At 35.2% G+C, this 22566-nt stretch overlaps 1 protein-coding gene across 1 annotated transcript in view; it reads right to left on the bottom strand.

Moving 5' to 3' along the window:
- The window catches only part of SNX2 (sorting nexin 2), an 86194-nt gene that overhangs the window by 24478 nt on the left and 39150 nt on the right, over positions 1–22566 (bottom strand). The window contains exons 8-11 of the mRNA XM_006885996.1: positions 6072–6147; positions 4738–4851; positions 4388–4481; positions 2623–2828 (exon numbers count right to left, since the gene is read on the bottom strand). Of these exons, the coding sequence (XP_006886058.1) occupies positions 2623–2828; positions 4388–4481; positions 4738–4851; positions 6072–6147 (490 nt within the window). The remainder of the gene's footprint in view (positions 1–2622; positions 2829–4387; positions 4482–4737; positions 4852–6071; positions 6148–22566) is intronic.

The raw sequence follows: 22566 nt of genomic DNA, 5'->3' as shown, positions 1-22566 counted from the left end.
AAAAAAAAAAAAAGAAATTAACTCATCTACCTATGCGCAACTGGTATTCGACAAGGAAACCTATCAAATGGGGAAATGACAACTTCATAAACAAATAGTTTTGGCAAAACTGGACATCTACATGCAGAAAGCTGAAGGAGGATCCACATTTCACACATTACAAGGAAATAAACTCAAGTGGATCAGAGACATAGGAGTAAAGCCCCAAACCATAAAGTTCACAAGACAAAATTGGACCAAACTTAGAAGGCCTAGACTATAGTAAAAGTAGACTTGCAAATAATAGCCAGAAATGTGCAACCAAGAGAGGACAAAATCAATGAAATGGGACTTTGTAAAAAATTAAATGCTTGTGTGCTACAAAAAAAAAAAAAAGAAAGAACTAATTTACATCCAAGTATGACTTGATCATTGCTCTTTAATGATTCACTAGTTCAGCAATTTTTGGAGTGTGTTCCATAAAAGTTACGTAGATATCAGTAGAAAAGGCTTCTTTATATGAATTTGGGAATCCTGAATAAAGCAGCAAAGAATTTCTTTACTTATTTAACCCCCAAATCTCTAAGACAGAGAAATGATATATACTAACTTCCAGACTTAAAATAAAAAACTCAACCTCATTGCTGTTGAGTTGGTTCTGACTCATATTTGACTCTACAGTAGGTTTCCTTGTCTGTAAATCACATAGCAGGGGACTTCCCATCTTCTTTTTGCAGAGCTGCTAGAGGAATCAAACCATCACAGAAGCAAAGCCCAAGGTGAGCAGATGGACTGGACCACCAAAGCTCCCTACCCAAGTTAAAAGCCTGTGATACATCTTTTGGTGCTATTACTCTAGAGAGAAAGATCTTTTCATATTTAGATGAGGCACTCCAAAAAGACAGTAAAAATATTTTGGCGATAAGAGGGAAGCTTTTTTTTTAAAGGACTCGCATTCAGTAAGGGAGTGCTCTTGGCCTGTTGGTAAGAAGTTGCACTGTCTCAACCTTAAGACATGTGGTTCAAATTCACCAGCTGCTCTGCAATCTTCCATCATGCAAAGTAAAACTCACTGAAGAGTGAATTATGTATGAATCAGGTATGACTTGGCTGTATATAAAAATATCATATCCAACAAACAAGTGGGCAATCCTTACAAGTTAGCACTTCTTACCAAATCTTTTTTCAAGAAAGCCCTTATGTTAGTGGAAGCTATGGAATAAAATAAGAGTAGGTAGCATTGAAAAGGAATCATTATCCGTAAATTGGATTTCTGAACATCACAAGTTGCCTATACAAGAATATTATTATGATGGTATCTTTAAAGAATGAAAAAGAAAAATTAACTACCACAGAGATATACTAAGTAAGTATATACATACAAACCAAATTGGTGAATTTAACAAGCTTAAGAAAACATTATTTTTTTAGTAATTATGTCACCATTAGTATGAGTAGAATCAATAATATGCACTGAATAGTATGTTCTAATTATAGATGAAGACTAAATTAATTAGATCTAGACTAAATTTTTATATAAAAAATCAAGACAAAGTAAAAAAACCTTCCAGATGTCTGAATTCAAGGTCAAGGGTTAACTACCCAGTTCTCCACTCATGACCATGAATATTTATAAATATTGTCCGAAGATACCATAGTCTCTTAAAGAATCTTCTGAATATGTGATAGTTAAATATATTCAGTTCTGTTAAACTGCTGTAATATGAGAGTTATGTGCTGAACACAAATTCTCACTAGCTAACACAATTAATTTTCCAATTATTCAGAAATTTAAGACTGGGGTTAAACTTCAGATTTACCAGATCACAAAATTCCCATCTTAAAGACATTTTATAACAGTGTCCTTATGCAGTGTTTGTCCTTTTGTGATTGGGACACTTCACTCAGCATAATGTCCTCCAGGATTACCCATGTTGTATAATATTTTGAGCCCCTTGTTTTTCAGTGTTGCATAGTATTCCATTGTGTGAATATACCATAGTTTGTCTATCCATTGATTTGTTGGTGGACACTTGGGTTGCTTCCATTTCTTTGCTATTGTGAATAACATAGCAATAAACTGTTTGGGTGGCAGTTCTGGTTTCTTTAGGGTATATTCTTAATAGCGGAATTACTGGGTCAGATATATTTCTATTTCCAACTTTTTGAGAAAAGTGCCAAACTGCCTTCCACAGTGGCTTTGATTAACATGGGGGTTCAGTAGAAACTAAAAAAAAGAGGGGAAAAATAATGAATATTGCATTGAGACAGATGAAAGAAAGAATTGTTTAAAAGGAATATATGATTACACATTATTCGTATGACAATAATCCCGAAGAAGAGGTGCACAGCAAAGCGGACTGGGGAGGGAGGAAATTATCCAATAATGAATAAATAGTAATTAAAAAAAACAAACAAACAAAGTGGGAGGCACAGATGAAAATGTGCAACAAAAAATGAATAAGAAAATCCAACTTTTCTGTAAACTTTTGTTAAAATCACAATTATAAAAAAGAAAGAAGACATTTTATATGTAGTGCTTAGTATGGAATTTATACAGTTAAATACATGCCTAATAGGAAACCAAATTCTCTATAATGCAAATTCCTTTAATGAGAAGAAAGATAACAAGATAGGGCTTACTTTTACTGCAGCAATAAGACGAATGTAGTCACTAAGTAGTTCTGAAAACATATAGAAGTCAGCAAAAGCTTGTTCTTGATGTAACTGGTCTATCTTCTCCTCAACTTCAGCAAGCTGTGACAAAGCTCGAGATAAAGCAGTATGATCCTCAGAATTACCTAACATGGCAGCACTTTTAGCAAAGGCAGCTGTGTTGGCTGACAGTTCTGAAATTAAAAAAAAAAATTCAAGTTAATGTTCATTAAGTTTAAAAAAAGGTATTTCTTTTCTACGTTGTAAATTCTGTCTATTCATAAATTGCTGAAATATATTTTAAAATGGAACACGACACAATCAGGTATCATGCCTTGGGCATAAACTTCAAGGACTCAAGAGAGCTACCCAAAATCATGATTCCCAGGAGCAAAACTATGCTGAAATAATTTGACTCCACTTTTTCAAAGTTTTTTTTCTTTATCCACTCACAGAAAAGACAAGAAGTGTATTTTTAACTATGGAAAACATTAAGAACACTCACAATCTATACATGCAGGTAGGCCTTTAAATATTTATTAATAAAGAACATTTTTAATTAACAAACAAGTAAGTAGTATAATATTACTTCGCTAACAGGAGAGAGAGAAAAAGGTAAAGTTATACATAAAATTAAAATACATCTTATTCTTGTTGTAGTTACGTAACGATACTCAGCAGGATAATAAAATCTCCAAAAATTTTTGGACATGACCATTTTTAGATATTTTAAACAAAGAAAAAGACATGTTTGTGAAAGTTGCTCTATATTTTATATAAAATTTTTGAAAAGCACATAACTCCATTCCTTAAGAGATCTAACACATATTCCAAAGCTGCTATATGCTACTTTGATTGTATGAAACACAAAGTAAATGAAAGAATGCATAAAACACAATGCATATGAATGAAACAAAATGTAAAAGAATTATTGTATGAAAACCAATAAAAAAATTTAAAAAAAAAAATAGGGACTGCATTGTTGCTATTATTAGGTGCCATGGAGTCAAGTATGACTCATAGCAACCCCATGGAAAATAATCTCAACTTTGTCCAATCCTGTGCCATCCTCATCATTTCTGACATATTTGAGTCCACAGCTGAAGTCACTCTGTCAGTCTATCTGGTTGAGGGTCTTCTTCAACCATTCCTCAATGCATTAGGTTTCTGTTAAGGACTTCTAATGAAATTCAGGCAGATACAAGTATTTTGAACAAAATCTTCAAATAACAATTTTAAAAATTGAAAATTTTAGTGATAATCAAAAGTTAGCATGTAAGGTCTTCATCACTAAACTGTAAATACTTAACAAAAAGTTAACTGAACAACAGTTTAAAGTAAAAATTCAAGATACACCCTTATGAGCTTAGGATTTACAACTTCTAAACTAGAAACCAGGAGCTCTGGTGGCTGGTTGGTAAGAAGCTGCACTGCAATCTCAAAGGCATGTAGTTTGAATCCACCAGGTGCTCCACAGGAAAAGGATGGGCAATCTCCTCCCATGCAATTTAGTGACTCTGAAAACCATGTAGAAGGTCTGTTATGAATCAGTTCTGACTTAACAGCACACAACAACAACAAGCTGGAAGCCAGCTTAAAATAGAACAAAAATTTAAATGTTAATGTCTAAATAAGAAAACATCAAGTTACAGCTTTTTCTTGTCAATAACTGAAGAATATTAACTTTAATATAATTGAAAATATTTTAAACAGTCTTCTAATATAAAAATTATAAATAACAAAGCAAACAAACCTTTTCTATGACAAACTAAGGCTTCAACACTGGCATGAAGTTTCCTAAGTTGTTGATCCAGATTCTCAAATTGCTGCTGCTTTTCTTCAAACCACTATGAAAAAAAAAAAGAAAAATGGAGCTAATTTAGCAAGAACAAACCAGTGTAAATTAGGTTACCAATAGCAAGCTACATCCCTTGTTTTAAAACAACAAATTAACCATGTATAACCAAGGTGGTCAACTGATGTGGCTGAGAACTAAACTCAATAAGCAAATTAATATCCTATTTTCTACTTGTACAGCTTTAAAATGCAATTGTTGGGCTCATTAATTCATCTCATTATTCAAGTCGAAAAATCAGCTCTTACGGCATCCGATTCATTCATCTTGATTGTCATTTTGTTGACAGCGTCGGCAGCCTTGTTCACCATCCTCAATATTCCTGCTCCACTCAGAGCCTGTGTATTAACTGCTCTAGGCAGCTGGAATTGAATGACAAATAAGGGCAAACAAACTGGTTAAAAGCCTGGAGGTTTAACTGGGCACAAAAGGGACCCTCCTCCCAGAAAAAAAAGGGGGGGGAAGGAAGGAAGAAAAAAAAAAAAAACACAACAAACCACCAAAAAGAAGAGGAGGTTGTATTTTCTTTACTCCCATACATTTCAATAGTAGGACCCAATTTCTCAAATTCACTACTTTACTTATACATTCTCAAAGGAAAACTAAAAAAAATAGAGTTTCTATTTGCTTCTCTTCTACACGTTTACATTTAGATGGAACAAACACTGTGTTTGTCAAAATAAATTAAGAAACTGCCAAGTACTGTAACACTGGCCACCTGTTTGCTAGCATAAATAAACTGTTTACAAAGAGTGTAGGAAGTCTTGGGGGGGAAAAAAACCTCTTTTTGTTGGTAGAATTGCATGGCCCTGAGTACTTTTCAAAATTTAAGACTTAAAACAAGAGAGATAAAAAGCAAAACCCTTCTAAGGCAAGAAGTTTTAATAATTAGAAAACTAAATATATCAAATGTCAAGTATAAAGAGCAGTGTGCAATTACAACTTGGGCTTTTAAAAAAAGAAAATCCTAATTAGAGTAATGTGGTTATTGTATACTATCAAGTCGGAACCGACTCACAGCTGACCTTGCAGCAGGTTTTCAGGGGCAGTAAAACACACGGTAGGAGATAGCCCATCTTTCTCCTGCAGAGCAGCTGGTGGCCTCAAAGCTCATACTTTGGCACTGGTAGTACAGTCTACTACCATTACACCACAGAGCTCACTAATTAGGATAATATAAGGTGAGTGGAGAAAACCAAAACAATCCCATACTCTAAAGTGTGTGATAGGTTTCTGCAAACTGAGAGTGCCATTACATTCTTATGCACACTGCTTGTGTTATACACATGTTCTATGAAGTGACTGAGTTAAATGTAAAAATACTGTATCTCAGCATAATGAAAAGTAGTAATTTTGACTACATTTTATAAACCATTACCTTAAATCTTCTTTTACATTTTTAAGAGAGGAGCTGATCATCCTACAAATAAATCATAAATTCCAAGTTGTGTTTTTTAAAAAGGTTGAATCTCTCCATTAACTCAATTTTGAATGGAATTATTTGAACATCTATTCTTATACAAATGATGACTACTCTGAGGAAAATTATGAGAAAATATATGTACAATTTAAAAAATAATACCTCAGAACTTTCTAAGAACTGCCTCAAATCAGGATCTTGCAGTAAAGTTGGATGTTTTACAGTTCTCTGAAGATACCTAGATTTAAGAATAAAATCAGCTCTTATCAGTATGATTCAAATTTAAAATCTTACTGTAACATAGTAAATCTCATTGTAACTATGTAAAAAGATATCTAACTATCTCCTACTAATCTTGCTTCACTCTATTTCAAATTTTATAATGATTTAATAACAAAGTCTTTATCTTTTAAAATCGGCATTACCCCTACCTGGTGGTTTCTTGTGGGGTTTTCACAATTATACAAAAAAGTAGAATAGAGTAGGGAGCGATCAGCAGTTGAATATAGTTCTTTCTCATTACAAAATGATAAAAATTGTAACAAGGTATTATGAGGTCCCATATAATTTTATATTTGACTGGAATCACTGTGTTTCCAGTTATTACTTCAGAGTCCTAAAACATATTACTAGATAGGCAAACTTTTTTCATCTTTATTATTATAAAATTCAAAGAGAAAAATTATTTTCCTCAGTTTAAATTCTTTATATTACTACAGCAGTACTTTTGGACTTTAATTGACAAGGGCTGATTTTTCTTTCAATAAATATTTTTTATTTTTAATACATTTCTTCCTTACCAGCATAACCCATCACATACAACATACAACACCAATACAAAGTAGAAAAAAGCCACTATGTGTACAAGAGAGATGATTTTCCTCTACTAGAAAAGTTCCCATTTTGTCATCCTTAATAAATTACCAGTAATGCTTTTAAGTATTAGACAATTCTTAGTATCATAGCTAATGTTTTTTAAATGCTCTATTTCCCTAAGTTAGTGATTATATACACTAATCATTCAACTGTTATTTTACCAAGGAAGAAATATAATAATTTCTTATATCATTTTACAGCAAAAACATCAAATATGCCTAAAATACAAGTGCACTGTTGCTGTTAGGAGCCATCAAGTTGCTCATGACTCATGGTGATCCTATGAATAACATCTGAACTCTGCCCTATCCTGCACTATTCTCACCATCTGTCATATGTTTAAGTCCATTGTTACAATCACTGTGTCAATCAATCTTGTTAGGGGTCTTCCTCTTTCTTTCTTTCTCTAACCATCCACCTTTTGAAGCATGATGTCCTTTTCCAAGGACTGCCTCCTCCTAGTAACATGCTCAAAGTATTTGAAACTAAGTTTTATCAACAGAACAAATGTTATTGGCTATAGATAAAAAATAAGAGATATTTAAAAACAGTGATAATATTCTCCAAAATGAAAACCTATATTTTGATTAAAAGGACTATTTTACTGATGCTGTTAACATATGTTTTTATATATTTAATAAACTACATGATATTAAGCTTAACTTTAATGTAATAGCCCACATAAGACACCATTATAGTAGAAATAGATTTTTTAATATGTGTGTAACACAATCTACATCATGGTTTTAAAAACATTTATTATGGATGGTGGTTGCATAACAAGATTAATGATACATGGTATCAGTGAGTGTATAGCTGAAAAATGTTGAACTGGCAAATGTATTAAATGGATTTTTGCAACAATAAAAATAAATTTTAAGATATAAAATTACTGCTTGCATTATACAAGCAGTAAAAGATACAGCAGGAACTTAATTATGACAGTTTAATACTTGATTATGAAATGCTGATATTTCCCCAGTGGAATGTTACCACTAAAAATTCTCCCAACCTATCAGGTAAATTATTGAGTGTGTAGAAAGATGGCGACCATTTGAAAAGAATTTGCATACCTGTTCATGTTAGTATACACAACAGTTAGTAAATATAGCAAGTTCTCAGGTATTTTATAAAATAAACAACCAGGATTGAACACACAACAATTAGTGATCAGTCTAGTATTTAAAACTTAAATATTTTATTCTGTACCAACTGCTGAATGTGAACTCTGCAGAGTACTCATCTTACGCAATAAACCTGAACCAAACCCACTGTTGTCAAGTGATCCTGACTCCTGGAAATCCTTCATCTGGTTTCTAAGGCTACAAATTTTATGTCTATATTTTTAAACTCAATTATTTTGGTTTTTTAAAAAATCGTACTTTTTTAAAATAAAATTTTATTTTAATTGTGACTTTAATGAATATTTACAGAAGTTAGATGTAATTTTTATTATAAATAAAATTTACAGAAAGGTTAGGTTTTCATTCATTCACTGTTTGCACGTTTTCATCCCTCCCATCTACTTTGCAATGCACCTCTTGTTCCAGACTGCTGTCATATATAAAATGCTTAATCATATATTCCTTTCAGACAGTTTCTCATCTGTTCTAAGGAGTGTTCATCCACTCTTTTCCAATTAGCCCTCCAACCCCCCCATGTCAGCCCTATTTAACAACAGTGTCTTTAAGCAGTATTTGTCATTTTTTAACGGAGATATTTCACTTAGCATAATGTCTTCCAGGCTCACTCATGTTGTGTAATGTTGTATGAGATCACTATTTTTTTCAGGGCTGCATAACATTCCATTGTGTGAATGTACCATGTTTTTCTATCCATTTATTTGTTGATGGGCACTTAGGTTGTTTCCATCTCGTTTCTATTGCAAAATATGTAACAATAAACACGGGTGTGAATACATCTGTGTGAGTCACAGCTCTGGTTTCTTTAGGGTATATTTCTAGTAGTGGAGTTGCTGGAACAAATGGCATTTCTGTTTCAAACTTTTTGAGAAAGTGCCAGACTATTTTATTGGAGCACGCTGTGTCATCTTTCTGCAGGGAAGTGGCTGGTAGTTAGAATGTAGACTTCTCAGCAAGCATGTAATTCAACTCTGCCACCAGGGCATCTTATGTACCATGCCTGATAAAAGATTAGCACTACACTCAAGATTGTTGTTGTTATGTGCCATTGAGTTGTTTGCGACTCATAGCGACCCTATGTACAAGAGTTCTAAATGCTGCCAACCTAGCCATCTCAAACACACTTATTCTCACCGCTCCAGTCACAGAATCGGTCCATCTCATTGAAGGTCTTCCTCTCCTTCGCCGCCCCTCCACTCTGCCAAACATGATGTCCCTCTCCCAGGACCAGTCTCTCCTTGCAACATGCCCAAAGTATGTCAGACGGTGCTTCAGTATCCTTGCCTCCAGGGAGCGTTCCGGTTTCACTTTTTCTAGGACAAACTTGTTTGTTCTCCTAGCAGTCCATCGTATAGTCAACACTCTTCTCCAGCACCACAGCTCAAAGGCATCAATTCTCTTTTTATCAACCCTATTCACTGTCCAGCTCTCTGATGCACAGCACGTAATTGCGAAGACTATAGCCCGGATCAGGCGCACCTTAGTCTCCAGCCTGATGTTGTTGCTCTTCAGTACTCTTGAGAGGTCCCTCACAGCCGACTTACCCAATGCAATTCATTTCTTGACTTCCAGGCTGCTGTTACCAAGAGTGTTGATTGTGGAGCCAAGCAAACTAAAACTGTTAACTATCTCAATCTCTTCACCATCCATCCTGATGCTGCCAATTGGCCCAGTGGTGAGAATCTGTTTTCTTGATGTTGATATAGGAGTCCTTGACCTTCTGCAGCAAGCGCTTCAGGTCCTCCTCAGTTTCAGCAAGCAGGGTTGTGTCATCTGCATAATGCAGGTTCTTGATGACTCTTCCACCAATCCTGATGCCACATTCCTCTTCGTATAGCCCAGCGTCTCGGATGATCTGTTCTGCATACACAGTGAAAAGGTATGGAGACAGAATACATCCTTGACGGACCCCCTTCTTGATTCTGAACCATGTAGTGTCTCCTTGCTCTGTTCTGACGACTGTCTCTTGGTCCAAGTATAGGTTTCGTATTAGCACAATCAAATGTTCTTCTCAGAGTCAGCCACAGCTTGTTGTGATCCTTTGTATAGTCAATGAAGCACAGACAGACATTCTTCTGGTATTCTTTGCTTTCTGTCAAGATCCATCTAACATTAGCTATAATATCCCTAGTACCACGACCTCTTCTAAATCCAGCCTGTACATCTGGCAGTTCTCTGTTGACATAATGTTCCAAACACTTTTGGAAAATTTTCAGCAGAACCTTGCCTTCATGTGATATTAATGATATTGTTCGATAATTTCCACACTCTGTTGGGTCACCTTCCTTTGGAATGGGAACAAATATCGATCTTTTCCAGTCAGTGGGCCAGCTGGCTATTCTCCAGATTTCTTGGCACAACTTAGTGAGCACATCCAGGGCAGTGTCTGTCTGTTGAAATATGTCAATTGGTATGCCATCAACTCCTGGAGCTTTGTTTTTTTGCCAATTCCTTCAGAGCAATTTGAACTTCCTCCTTCATCACCATAGGCTCCTGCTCATATGTCATTTCATGAAATTCTTCTGTGTCAGCCAATTCCTTCTGATACAGCGACTCTATGTATTCCTTCCATCTTCTCTTGATACTTCCTGGATCATTTAACATTCAGATTTCCAAACTGCAACCCAGGTGGCCAGCGTGCGCACCTTGAAGCATTGCTGGAAAAAGAGTTTTTTGGGAATTGGGGAGGAGAGAGAAGCGGAGCTTTCAGATCTCCAAATTGTAACCCAGGTAAGCTCAGGCTGCATTGGCCAGCACATGCATCCTGAAGCACTGCCAGAAAAAGTCTTGGGGCCGTGAAAATTTACATCAGCACCTGGCTTCAAGAACACTCAAGATAGTTTGAAATATATTACATCTATATATTCCTCTAATATTTATAACACTTAAGTGTATAATAAGTGCTTTGAGTTTTATAGTAAAAGAACTCAATTCAACTTTGTCAAACTATATAGGTAGCAAAACCCAATTCATTATAGATTCTTCTCTTCTCCATTTCACATATCAATATTTTGAGGACTGAATATTCAAACATAATGTCTTACAACTTTTCTTTTTCTTAAAAATTACAAGGAAATAAAAAAGCAACTTTAATAAAGTTTTATGCTTATATAATGTTCTACTATTAAGGTTAAGAAAAGAAATTAGAATATTTAAAAATAATAACTGTAAACATTTATTAAAACAAAAAGTGGAAAAGAATATTTCAAATAGCTAAGAAATGAGGTGTGAGAAAAAAGAAATACAAAAAGAAGAAAGAAAGATAAAACAGAATTAGTAAAACTAAGTATTGGTCATTAAGAAGTATTATTCTACTTTGCTCTAAAGAAAGTTTACGATACATCTAGTCACTTAAAGCTTTCAAGTTCCTATTTATTACCTAAACACAACAAAATAAAACCTTTGAGAGTAACACAGTTAAAAACAGTTACCTACTGTGAAATGCTGAAATACGTGCGAACAAGGTCAAAACAGAAAATCAGAAAGCGGCTGGGTTTTTTATATTAATTAATAAAAAAAAAATCTGTGTAACTCATAGTAGAGAAAAGCTACATTTTTTAAACGGCTGCGTGTATAATATTTTTCTTCTTTCCCCTAATACTGTGTTTTTTGTGCATAGTTTTTACACATGTTGGATTTGCCAGACTGTCTTTTCACTGTGGGTTTTGAAGAAGTGGAGCATTTTTACCAGATAAAAATGTTACTTCTACAAAAGTACTCACTTGCTCCTTTTATAAAAAGCTAATTTTAATCTCTGTCTACACTGTGCAACAGCAGTATCCTGCCTCTTTGTAACAACATGTGGTCTATATGCCTTATTGTATGACAACTAGATAGTTAACATAACTGGAACTGACAATTTTGAAAGATATTAAAAAGCTCTTGTTACTTTTTGAAGATAAAATGTTTTATGGCTGGGAATTTTGTGAAATCCCAATTATTTCCTGCAGAGAGCAGGATGGGTTACACACTAGAATGAATCTGGCATTAAGGGTATTAACTTTCAACCATTTAAGATCCTTATTATAGCACTAGGAGCTAAAACTGAAAACTAAATGATAAAAGCTTATTTTTGAAAAATTAAGTCACACTCAGTAAGGATGTAATTTAAGTAGTATTTTTTGATTGGAAAGAATCAATGTGTAGTGCTTATGCATATATGTAAGTAAATATTATATAAAGAAACTAACCTACTTGAAAACATGGCTATACTAGAAGGGAGTTTTTATTTCTGTATCATATGACAGGATTGCAAAGAGTAGAAACAGACTGCTTGGAGGTATCTAACAAAGAGTGGCTTAGTGCTTGGTATATTGATACCAGGGTGAACCAATATTAACATAAAATTTAATGATCTATTACTGAAGGACAACATTCTATTTTGAATATTAGGTCAGTTAATGGACTTGAGTAGTTAGCTAAGACATTTCTCATGGTTTTAAATCAGGAATATGGAAAAATTACTCAACAGTTCTAAATTTAGGCACGTGGCTTGTAAGTTTAATTGGACTTTTGCATTTGAAGGGTCTTATAAAGGAACTAAGACTCATTGTTTTTATAGAGTTCTGCTATACTATATATAAACCAGTCATTGTCTATTTAGATTTGAGGAGATTTGTTCTAGTCAAGCCATAAGTGTCAATGTGGAAACTTGTTTTAATTAAAGAATTTTTCTACAAAAATTAAAAAGAAATAAAACAATACTGAAGACTTAATGGGCTTCAGATACCATTATTCTGTATACACGGAAAACAGTGAACAAAAATGAGTAGAACTTTTCTTGCTGAGCATATTTTTCAATAAGAGAAGATAGGTAGTAAATTAGATACACAATAAATATATAAGTTGTATATAGGTAACAAGGTTAAAAGTACTGTGGAGAATGAAAAAAAGGATAAAATAGTGGGATAAATGGCTATGAAATGTGTAGGATGTGGTTGATAGCAATTCTATCATTAGCTCAGACTTAAAGCCAATGATCAGAAGAGGCATAATGTATACGGTACTGTATGAACATGTGAATCTGAAAGAGGGAGGAGTTGGCCATGAAGATATTTAAGAACAAGAATTATAGGTAGGACAGTCAATAAAAAGAATGTCAAGTAGGAAGGATATGTTTAGGAATTTTGAGGTATACGGAAAGTGTAACTAGAAGAGAGAAATCAAGGATATGAGACCAAATATGTAACATCTGAGTGGTACAGTTCATGTGAGGTCTTACAGGTCATTTTAAGAATTTTGGCATTTACTCTTAGTGAAGCAGAAGTGACATAATCTGGCTTAAGGTTTAAAAAGACTCTGGATGCTAAATTAAATAGAGAGCAAAGGTTCATGAATTGAGAAAAGGAGACTACTTAGGAAACGATCACAGTTAATTAAGACAGTTCAACTAGTCGGTAGATTGGGAGAAATAGTTGTATTTCAGATTATCAGAAAGAAGAAATAGTAATTCTCAATCATTAAGAGAAACTTAAAGGGATGTCTAACTTCCAAACTTCTTAAGATAAAAAGAGTTGGTTAATTTATCTACATTACTGTTTAGATCTTGTCAGGGTTTTTAGAATCTTAAAATGAACATAATCTTAACTGATGCATTAATAATTTAGAGAGAAAGAGTGACAGTGTGTAGTTTAAAATGCAGGCCTCAACTTGGAAGGGATTATAAATCTTGAATTCCTGTAAACTTTACAATCATGCTACACTGAATGTGTTCAGCTTTTATTTACAGACATATCCTTACTTGTAAAATAAGTACAGTATGATCTTAAGACTCAAAATACTTTCAAGAAAATCAATGTAGTAACTGTAGGGAGACAAAATAGAGGTAGTCTCTGCTTACTTCACTTAGTGTGGCACATGAGAATATTTGAGTATTTAACCACTCCCTTTCTCCTCCTAGGTTTTAAAACCAGATGTTTAAGATTCTCAAAGATGAATAAATATGCCACACTGTTGTTGTTGTTATGTGCCATCCAGTCACCTATGCACAAAGCTCTGAAACCTTCCCTATCCAGAGCCAATCTCACAGACTCTGACACACCTGCCCCCATTACCAAGTCACTGTGTGTGTCAATCTATCTCAGCCAGGATTGTCTTCTCCTGTGCTGACCCTCCACCATTTCAAACATGAGTCTTTCTCTTAAGGACTGGCTGGTCCATTCTGGCAACAGGCCCAAAGTATGTGAGACAAAATTTCAAAATCCTTGCCTCAAAAAAAATTGTTTCATTTGTTTCACTCTCTTCAGAATAGACCATTTTGTCCATGATATGTTAAAGACTCTTCTCCAGCACCACAACTCAAAGGCATCAATTCTTCTTCTGACATCCTTAATCACTGTTCACTTCTCTGATGTATAGCAAATAACTGAGAAGATCATGGCCTGGATCAGGTATACCTTAGTCTCTAGACAGAGTTGCTCTTCAGCACTCTGAGGAGGTCCCTGACAGCAGACTTTCCTAAGGTAACTTGTCTTTGATTTGTTGACTGCTGATGCCAAGTGTTGATTGTGAATGAACAAGATGAAACTGTTAACAATCTCAATCACTTCTCCTGACTATTGGCACCAAGAGTGTTGACTGTGGACCCAAACAAGATAAAACTGTCAACAACCTCAATCTCTTCTCCATCTACTACCATGATGCTGTTAATTGGCCCAGTGGTGAGAATCTTTGTTTTCTTGATGTTGAGTTGCAATCCATATTGAAGATTGCCACCTTGACCTTTTGCCACAAACACTTCAGGCCCTCTTCAGTTTTGGCAAGGAAGGTTGTTGATTAGTCTTTTGCCAATCTTTATGCCACATTCTTCTTTATAAAATCCAGCCTCCTGAATAATGTTTTCTGGTGTGTGTGTGTGTGTGTGTGTTTTTTTTTTTAAATACTACTGATACTCAAAATCAAAGCCATCTCCAGAGAGTCAGTTCTGGCTCATGGCAAAAATCCATCAGGTCTCTGAGCCTGTAAATCTTTATAGGAGATTGCCTACCTTTCTCTTACAGAATTGTTGGTAGACATGACCAGTAACCTTTTGGTTAGCAGCCCAGTTTATTACATCCTATACCACCACTAGGTATACACCATATGACCAAATAAACTGAGGGATGTTATCAAATGTATAATCCATGAAGAACGCAAAAAGATAATTACAAAGACAGAGCAGAAAGGAAAAAAAAAAATCAAAATGGATGTTAGAAAAGACTCTGAAAATTGTACTAGAGTGTTAAGCCAAAACAAAGAGGACAGATGCTGAAGTAAAAAGAGATGGACAGAAGATTTCAAAGGGCAGCTCAAAAAGACAAAGCAAAGTGCTGTAATGGAATGTGAAGAGAGATGGAGCCAGAGAATAAAAAGGGAAGAACTCGTTTGACAAAAAAAAAAAAAAAAATTCACTTTAGAAAAGTCTACTACAGAAAAAGCTAAGGAAATACAATCTAAAGATTGCATATAGATTAAAAATGGAATGTGCTTAGATACTAATGAGTAGCTTAGAGAAGAGAATTCAGTTAGAGTCAGACTACATAAATTATTCCAGCTCCAATGTCTATATACCTTTTTTTAAAGTTCTTGATTTCTAATGCAAAAATGAACTTTTTCACACATTTATTTCTGATGATGCAAATTCTTTCATAGTAGCATTTATTTGTAAAGAAATCATCTTCACATACAAGTTTCAAGTACTCTCTTAAAACTCTTTCCAATGCTTCATACTACATTGTAGGAAGCCATCCTGAGTACATGCAGCTGCCACCCCTGTCTGTCTCTGGGACTATGCCTACCTCTTAAATCAGCACCTGTAAATCAACACCTTGGGGCATGCCCCTCCCTCTCTTTTGTAAACTGATAACCTAGGGCTGGGTTCCCTGGCAGCCCGGCCTACTCCGCTGCCTATTTATAGCAGAATTCATCGAATAAATTTGGGCTTGATCAGGAATCTTTGTCTTGCCCCAATCTCTCGTGTCCCTGCTCTTCTTTTTAATCCACACAGATTCCACTCTAGAACACTTATGAACCCGCAGGTCGGTTTCAGCCGGCGGTTACACTACATGAAGGTATGGTTAGTACTATAAAATGCAGACAAGTTAGAAGAAAGGAGAATGTACAATCAAATTATACGTCCTTGGTACAATAAATCTTCATTAAGCTACTTATCAAGCATGCCATCTGAAATAGTCCAAATTTTTTCACAGAAAAATAGGATTTGAAAGGCCTCTCAAAGGGTCATGTTTACACTTTCAGAAAGGACTACACAAAATCAAGTCAGAGTAATATCTATCCTTATTCTTAAAAATATTATCTACGGTGTCTCACAAGTGAGTAAATTCTAATGTTTAATGTAATATTTTTTTCATTCATTCATTTCTTTTTTACCACTGTAAGTCTTATTTGGATCAATTGCAAATCTCCATGGCCATGATCTCAGGTCTTAAGTCTTTTCTAATTTTAGATTATAGCTGCATGTTTTTCAGTTTAATTGCAAGCGGTTTAAAAATTGACTTTAAATATACGTGACTGTAATGTTTTCATAAAACGTCATCTACTATTAAACCAGAGACGAGGATGCCTAAAACTTGTTTTTAAAAATAATTTATGATCTGGGGGTCCTTGCCTCTGCAAGCTATGAGGCCATCCCAGAGCCTAAGAAGGAAAAGAAACTTTAGTGTACAGAAATTCAAGCACAGGAAAGAATTTCCATAGCTTTCTGGGAGAAAGAGAGAGGGCTGACTTGGGATCCCCTGTACACAAGTTGCTTGAACTGGCAGCCCTGATCTCTAATCTCATGCCACTCCAGAGACAAAGGAAGACATCAAGTTCCAGAAGAACACGGGTATGAGGAACTGCTTGAGTAGAACACTTGATCTCACACCACTCAGCCGCTTCATACATGAAGGAGGCGTGCAGAGTTTGTGTTAGGGGACTATATTCAAGGCAAGATATCTACAGGGCTGCACTGCAGAACAAAGAGAACCTCAAGGACTTCAGGAAAGGCAACTTTTCCCAGAAAAGGACTTAAAGTAGAGTTAGTAGCTCACCCTATAGACTGAACATTTTTAACATGGCAACTAATTAGTAATATTATAAAGCCAAGAACCAACAACAACTTTTGCAGACACCATAGAAATGAGCCAACATGTCACATAATGCCAAGAAAGCAGCAGGTAACTTCAAACACATTGAAAAAACAAATTAAGCCTTCTCCAAAAAAAGCAGAGAATATAAGAGACCTCATGAAGACCACAGAGTCAAGTAGGCAAATGATATATGTGGATATGGAGACATTAGAACAGCTATGAATAAAAGTACAAATGACGGAAGAAACAATGGAAGCCACAAATAAAGGGAAAAACCAAGAGGGAGAGAACCAGAAAGAAAAAAAAAATATATTGATGAAGAGTTATTTGAACAGCTATGAAGAAGGTGGAAATGATGAAAGAAATAATGGAAACCACCAAGAAAGCAAACACTCCAGAGAAACGAAGTCAGAAAAATATATTAATGAGGAGGAACTTGCACAAATGTGGAAGAAAATGCAAAAAAAATGGAAGAAAAAAATTGAAACTATAAAGACAGAGGTATAAAATCACAAAAAAATTATCTTAAGATGGAGAGGGTACTGCCAATACAGTACTATAAATAGAAAGGCATGAAAATGCAATCCAGAATATTAAGACTGAACTGACAGAAGTGTCCAACTTCCATGAAGGACACAGAGCAGAGTCAGTGAACTGGAATAAGAACATCAATAGAAATATACTAGAAGAAAAAGCAGAGATGAGATGAAAAGAAAATGAAATATTACAATCGTATGGAATGACATCAAAAGAAATAACATATATATGATTAGAATTCCAGAATATGAGAGGGATAGAGAAAAATCACTGAGAAAATTGTGGAAGAGGTACTAGAAGAAAACTTCTCAGGTATTATGAAAAACGAGGAAATATACATTCAGTAATCTCAGTGAACACTAAGTAGACAAGACCCAAAAAGGAAAACATTAAGACATGTCATAGTCAAATTATATAAAGATAAGGACTGAATACAGAAAGCAGTGCGAGAAAAACAAAGAGTCACCTACAAAGGAAAAGCAATCAGTTTAAATTCTGATTTTTTGGCAGAAACCATGTAAGCAAGAAGACAATGGGATGGCATATACAGAAAGCGGAGAGAAAACAACTGCCAACTCAGGATCCTGTATCCAGCAAAGCTCTCCATCAAGTATGAAGGAGAAATTATATCCTTTGCAGAAAAAGAAAGAGCTTAAGGAATTTGTGAAAACAAGACCAAATCTATAAGATCTTTTAAGGTAAGTCTTTCACACAGAGACACCAAAGGAAAGTGGTTGGACCATGGTAACAAGAAACAACAAAAAAAGAAACGGCAAAATGACAATAATAAAGCCTATCCTGTCAATAATCACACTAAATGTGAATGGACTTAATGCACCAATCAAGAAAAAAGAGTAGCAGATTGGATTAAAAAAACAAAATAAAACAAAACCAAAAACAAAGCTCATCAATATGTTTTCTACAAGAGACACATATAAGAAATGAAGAGAAAGAAACAAAGACTCACAATCAAATGTTGGAAAAAAAGACATCAAGCAAATGGCATCCACAAAAAAAAGCATGAGTGGCAATACTAATAACTGATAAAATAGACTTCACAATGAAAACCACCATAAAAGATAAGGAAGGACACTACATAATGATTAAAGGAACAATAGATCAAAAAGACATAAAACTAGTCAACATCTATGCACCAAATGATAGACTGACTAACTACATAAAACAACTTTTAACAGAAATGAAGAAAGAAATAGACAGCATCACAATAGTTGTAGGAGACTAACACATCACTGTTGCCAAAGGATATGTCAATTCAAAGGAAACTTAATAAAGATGCAGAAGACCTAAACTGCACAGTCAGCCAACTGAATCCTGTGGATATATTCCAAGCAATGAACCCAACTAAAACTCAACTCACTTTTTTCTCAAGTGCACATGGTTCATTTTACAGAACTGATCACATATTAAGTCACAAAGTCAGTCTCAACAAATTAAACAACATCGAAATAATATAAAGTATCTTCTCAGATCACAATGTCACAAGACTAGAAATTATCCACAGGAGAATAAAGCTTCTGAAGCCACCAATATGAAAGCTAATTAAGACCCTGCTAGAACATGATTGGGTTATAGAAGAAATAAAGAATGAAATAAAAAAGTTTCTCAAAACAAATGATTATGAAAATACAATATACCAAAACCTGTGGGATGCAGCTAAGGCAGTGCTTAGGGGGCAGTTCACAGCAATAGGCAAGCACATAAAAATGAATAAAGAAGCAAAAATTAATGATCCAACTCAACACCTTCATCAAATAGGAAAAGGACAATCTAACCCAATAGCCTCTAGAAGAAAGGAAATTATAAGACCAAGAGATGAAATCAACAAGAAAACAGAAAAACAAATGAAAACATCAGTAAGTCCAGGAGCTGGTTTTTGGAAAGGGTCAATAAAATTGACAAACCACTGGCAAATGTAGCAGAAGTAAAAAAAAGGAGCGGACACAAATAATTCAATTAAGGAATGACAGAGGTGACATCACAACACAACCAGAGGAAATTAAATCTATAATATTGAAATATCATGAAAACGATGATAAATTTGAGAACTTAGATGAAATGGACAAATTTCAAACTAGGCAAAGATATTACCAAAAAAGAAAACTACACACCATTATCTCTCAAGAACATAAATGGAAAAATCCTTAACAAAATCCTAGCCAAAAGAATTCAAAAGCACATAAAAAAGTAATTCATTGGGGGGGGGGATTGATAATAATTTAAAAAAACCCCCAAAAACATCATGACCACGTGGGATTCATAACAGATAAGCAAGAATGGTTCAACATAAGTAAAACAATCAATGTAATTCACCACATTAAGAAAAAAAAATATGATCCTAGCAATTGATGCAGAAAAGGCATTTGACAAAATCCAACATCCCTTCCTGATTAAAACACTCAGCAAAATTGGAATAGAAGGGAACTTCCTCAACACAGTGAAGAGTATACATGCAAAACCAAGAGCCAGTATCATTCTTAATGGAGAAAGAACTGCAGAAAGCTGAAACAGGATACACATCTCACACAATACACAAATATCAACTCAAGGTGGATCAGAGACCTGGGAATAAAGCTCCAAACTATAAAGTTCATTACAGACAAACTAGGATCAAATTTTGAAGGCCTAGTCTATGGTATAAAGGGACTGCCAAATACAGCCAGAAATGCCCAACATGAAGAGGGTAACACTGATGAATGGGAACTTCTAAAGATTAAATCTCTGTGCTCATCAAAATTTTTTTCCAACAGAGTAAAAAGAAAACCTACTGACTGGGAACAAATATTTGGCAATACCAACTCAGACATGAGTCTCTTAACAAAAGTTTGCATAATACTCCCGGGTCTCCAGAAGCAAAAGATTATAATCCAATTACAAAAAGGGCAAAAGACATGGAAAGACCTTTCACAGAGGAGGGCATTTGGATGGCCAATAGACACAAGAAGAAATGTCAAAATCACTGGAAATAAGTCAAAACCACAATGAGATACTTTCTGACCCAGTAGCAGTGGCAAAGTTTAGCAGACCAGCAAGTAATAAATGTTGGAGAGGATGTGGCGAGATAGGATACATTGCTGGTGGGATTGTAAAACGGTACAACCACTCTGGAAGGGAGTTTGACGTTTCCTCAGAAATCTGAACATAGAAATTCAATGTGACCCAGCTTTTCTACTGCTTGAACTATACCCTGAGAAAATGAGAATTGTGGCACAGAGACTTGTACACTAATGTTTATAGCAGTGTTATTCACCATAGCAAGAACATGGAAATAGCCCAAATGCTCAATCACAATGGAATGGATTGAGAAATTATGGTACATTCACACAATGGAATACTAGGCAGCACGCAGGAGCAATATTTTGTAAACTACTACCTAACATGGGACAGACCGGAGAGCATTAAGCTAAATGAACTCAGTCTCATAAAGACAAATACTGTCTAAGAACATTATTGTAGAAAAACTATAAGGTTCCAAGGGGTGGTGGTAGTGTTTAATCATAGGGTCACAAAATTTGATGGGTGGCAGGAGGGATGTGTAAAGAAAAGGGGAAAGATCCAGTATGAAAAACAATGTATATGAACTTTGTAAATAAACCAGTATAAAATTTTAAAAAATAAATAAAAAGACATTCACTTAGGGGGGAAAAAAGAAAAAAAAAATTACCACCTAGATTTCACTTTCACTGTGCCAAATCTAATTCACAATGACCTTCTGTCAAGTTTCCAAAGCATAGGAGTTGAATGCCTATTTGCCTTTTTCTATTCAGCTATTGGACTAGAGATGCTGGCTTGGACTGGTTAGCAGCCCAACAGAATAAGGAATATACCATCAGAGGTCCTATAGATTTATACATGTTGTTAGGTGCCACTGAGTCAACTATGATGCACGACAACCCTATGAGCAGTAGATATGAACATTACCCTATATTGAGCCAACCTCACCATCTCCCTTGTACACTAGCCATTGATTGTTACAGTTCCTGTGCCAATCCATCTCATTGGGTGTTTTCCTCTCTATCTTCCAAATTCTATTTTCTGAACATTATGTCTTTTTGCAAGGACTGGGAACATGGCCAAAGTATGTTAGATGAAGCTTCATCATCCTTGCCTATAAGGAGTACGATGCCTGAACTTCCTCTAACACAGATTTCTTTGTTCTTTGGCTGTTCATGACATATTCACTACTCTGCTCCACTACTGCAATTCAAAGGAAACAATTATTCTTTGGTCATCCCTATTCAGAGTTTAACTTTTAGATGCATAGAAAGTAACTCAAAATTCCAAGGCTTGTACTAGAAACACTTTTAAGTCTTTACACCAACATGACTGCTCTTTAGCACTCTGGAGAGATTCTTGACAGTGCATTTTCTGAATGTATTGCATCTTTTGATTTCTTGCCTACCACTACCCAGAAATACAAGCTGGCTTTAGAGGAGGTCATGGCACGAGGGACATTATTGCCAATGTCAGATGGATCTTGGCAGAAAGCAGAGAGTACCAGAAGAATGCCTATCTGTGTTTCATTGACTATGCAAAGGCATTTGACTGTGGATCACAATAAATTGTGGCTAACCATGAGGAAAACGGGAAACCTCTACTTTGACAAAGAAGCATTCCTCAGAACAGAGCAAGGAAACAATGCATGGTTTAAAATCAAGATTGGAGTGTGTCAGGGATGCATCCTGTCCCCATACCTTTTCAATCTGTATGCAGAACAGATCACTCAGGAGGCAGGGCTGTATGGGGAGGAGCGTTGCATCAAGATTGGAGGAAGACTCATTAACAACCTACAATATACAGATGACTCAACCTTGCTTACTAAAACTGAAGAAGACCTGAAGCACTTGCTGCAAAAGGCCAAGGGCTGTAGTCTTCAATAAGGATTGATGCTTAACATCAAGAAGATAAACAGAACAGCAAGCAATAAATGCTGGCGAGGTTGTGGAGAAACTGGAACCCTTATTCACTGTTGGTGGGAGTGTAAAATGGTGCAACCCCTGTGGAAAGCGGCATGGC

The sequence above is a fragment of the Elephantulus edwardii genome, unplaced genomic scaffold (assembly GCF_000299155.1).
Source record: "Elephantulus edwardii isolate Elephantulus edwardi_28Jun2011 unplaced genomic scaffold, EleEdw1.0 scaffold00046, whole genome shotgun sequence".
Taxonomy (NCBI): domain Eukaryota; kingdom Metazoa; phylum Chordata; class Mammalia; order Macroscelidea; family Macroscelididae; genus Elephantulus; species Elephantulus edwardii.
Note: the sequence above shows the minus strand (reverse complement) of the source record. Positions and strands in the feature narration are given on the sequence as shown.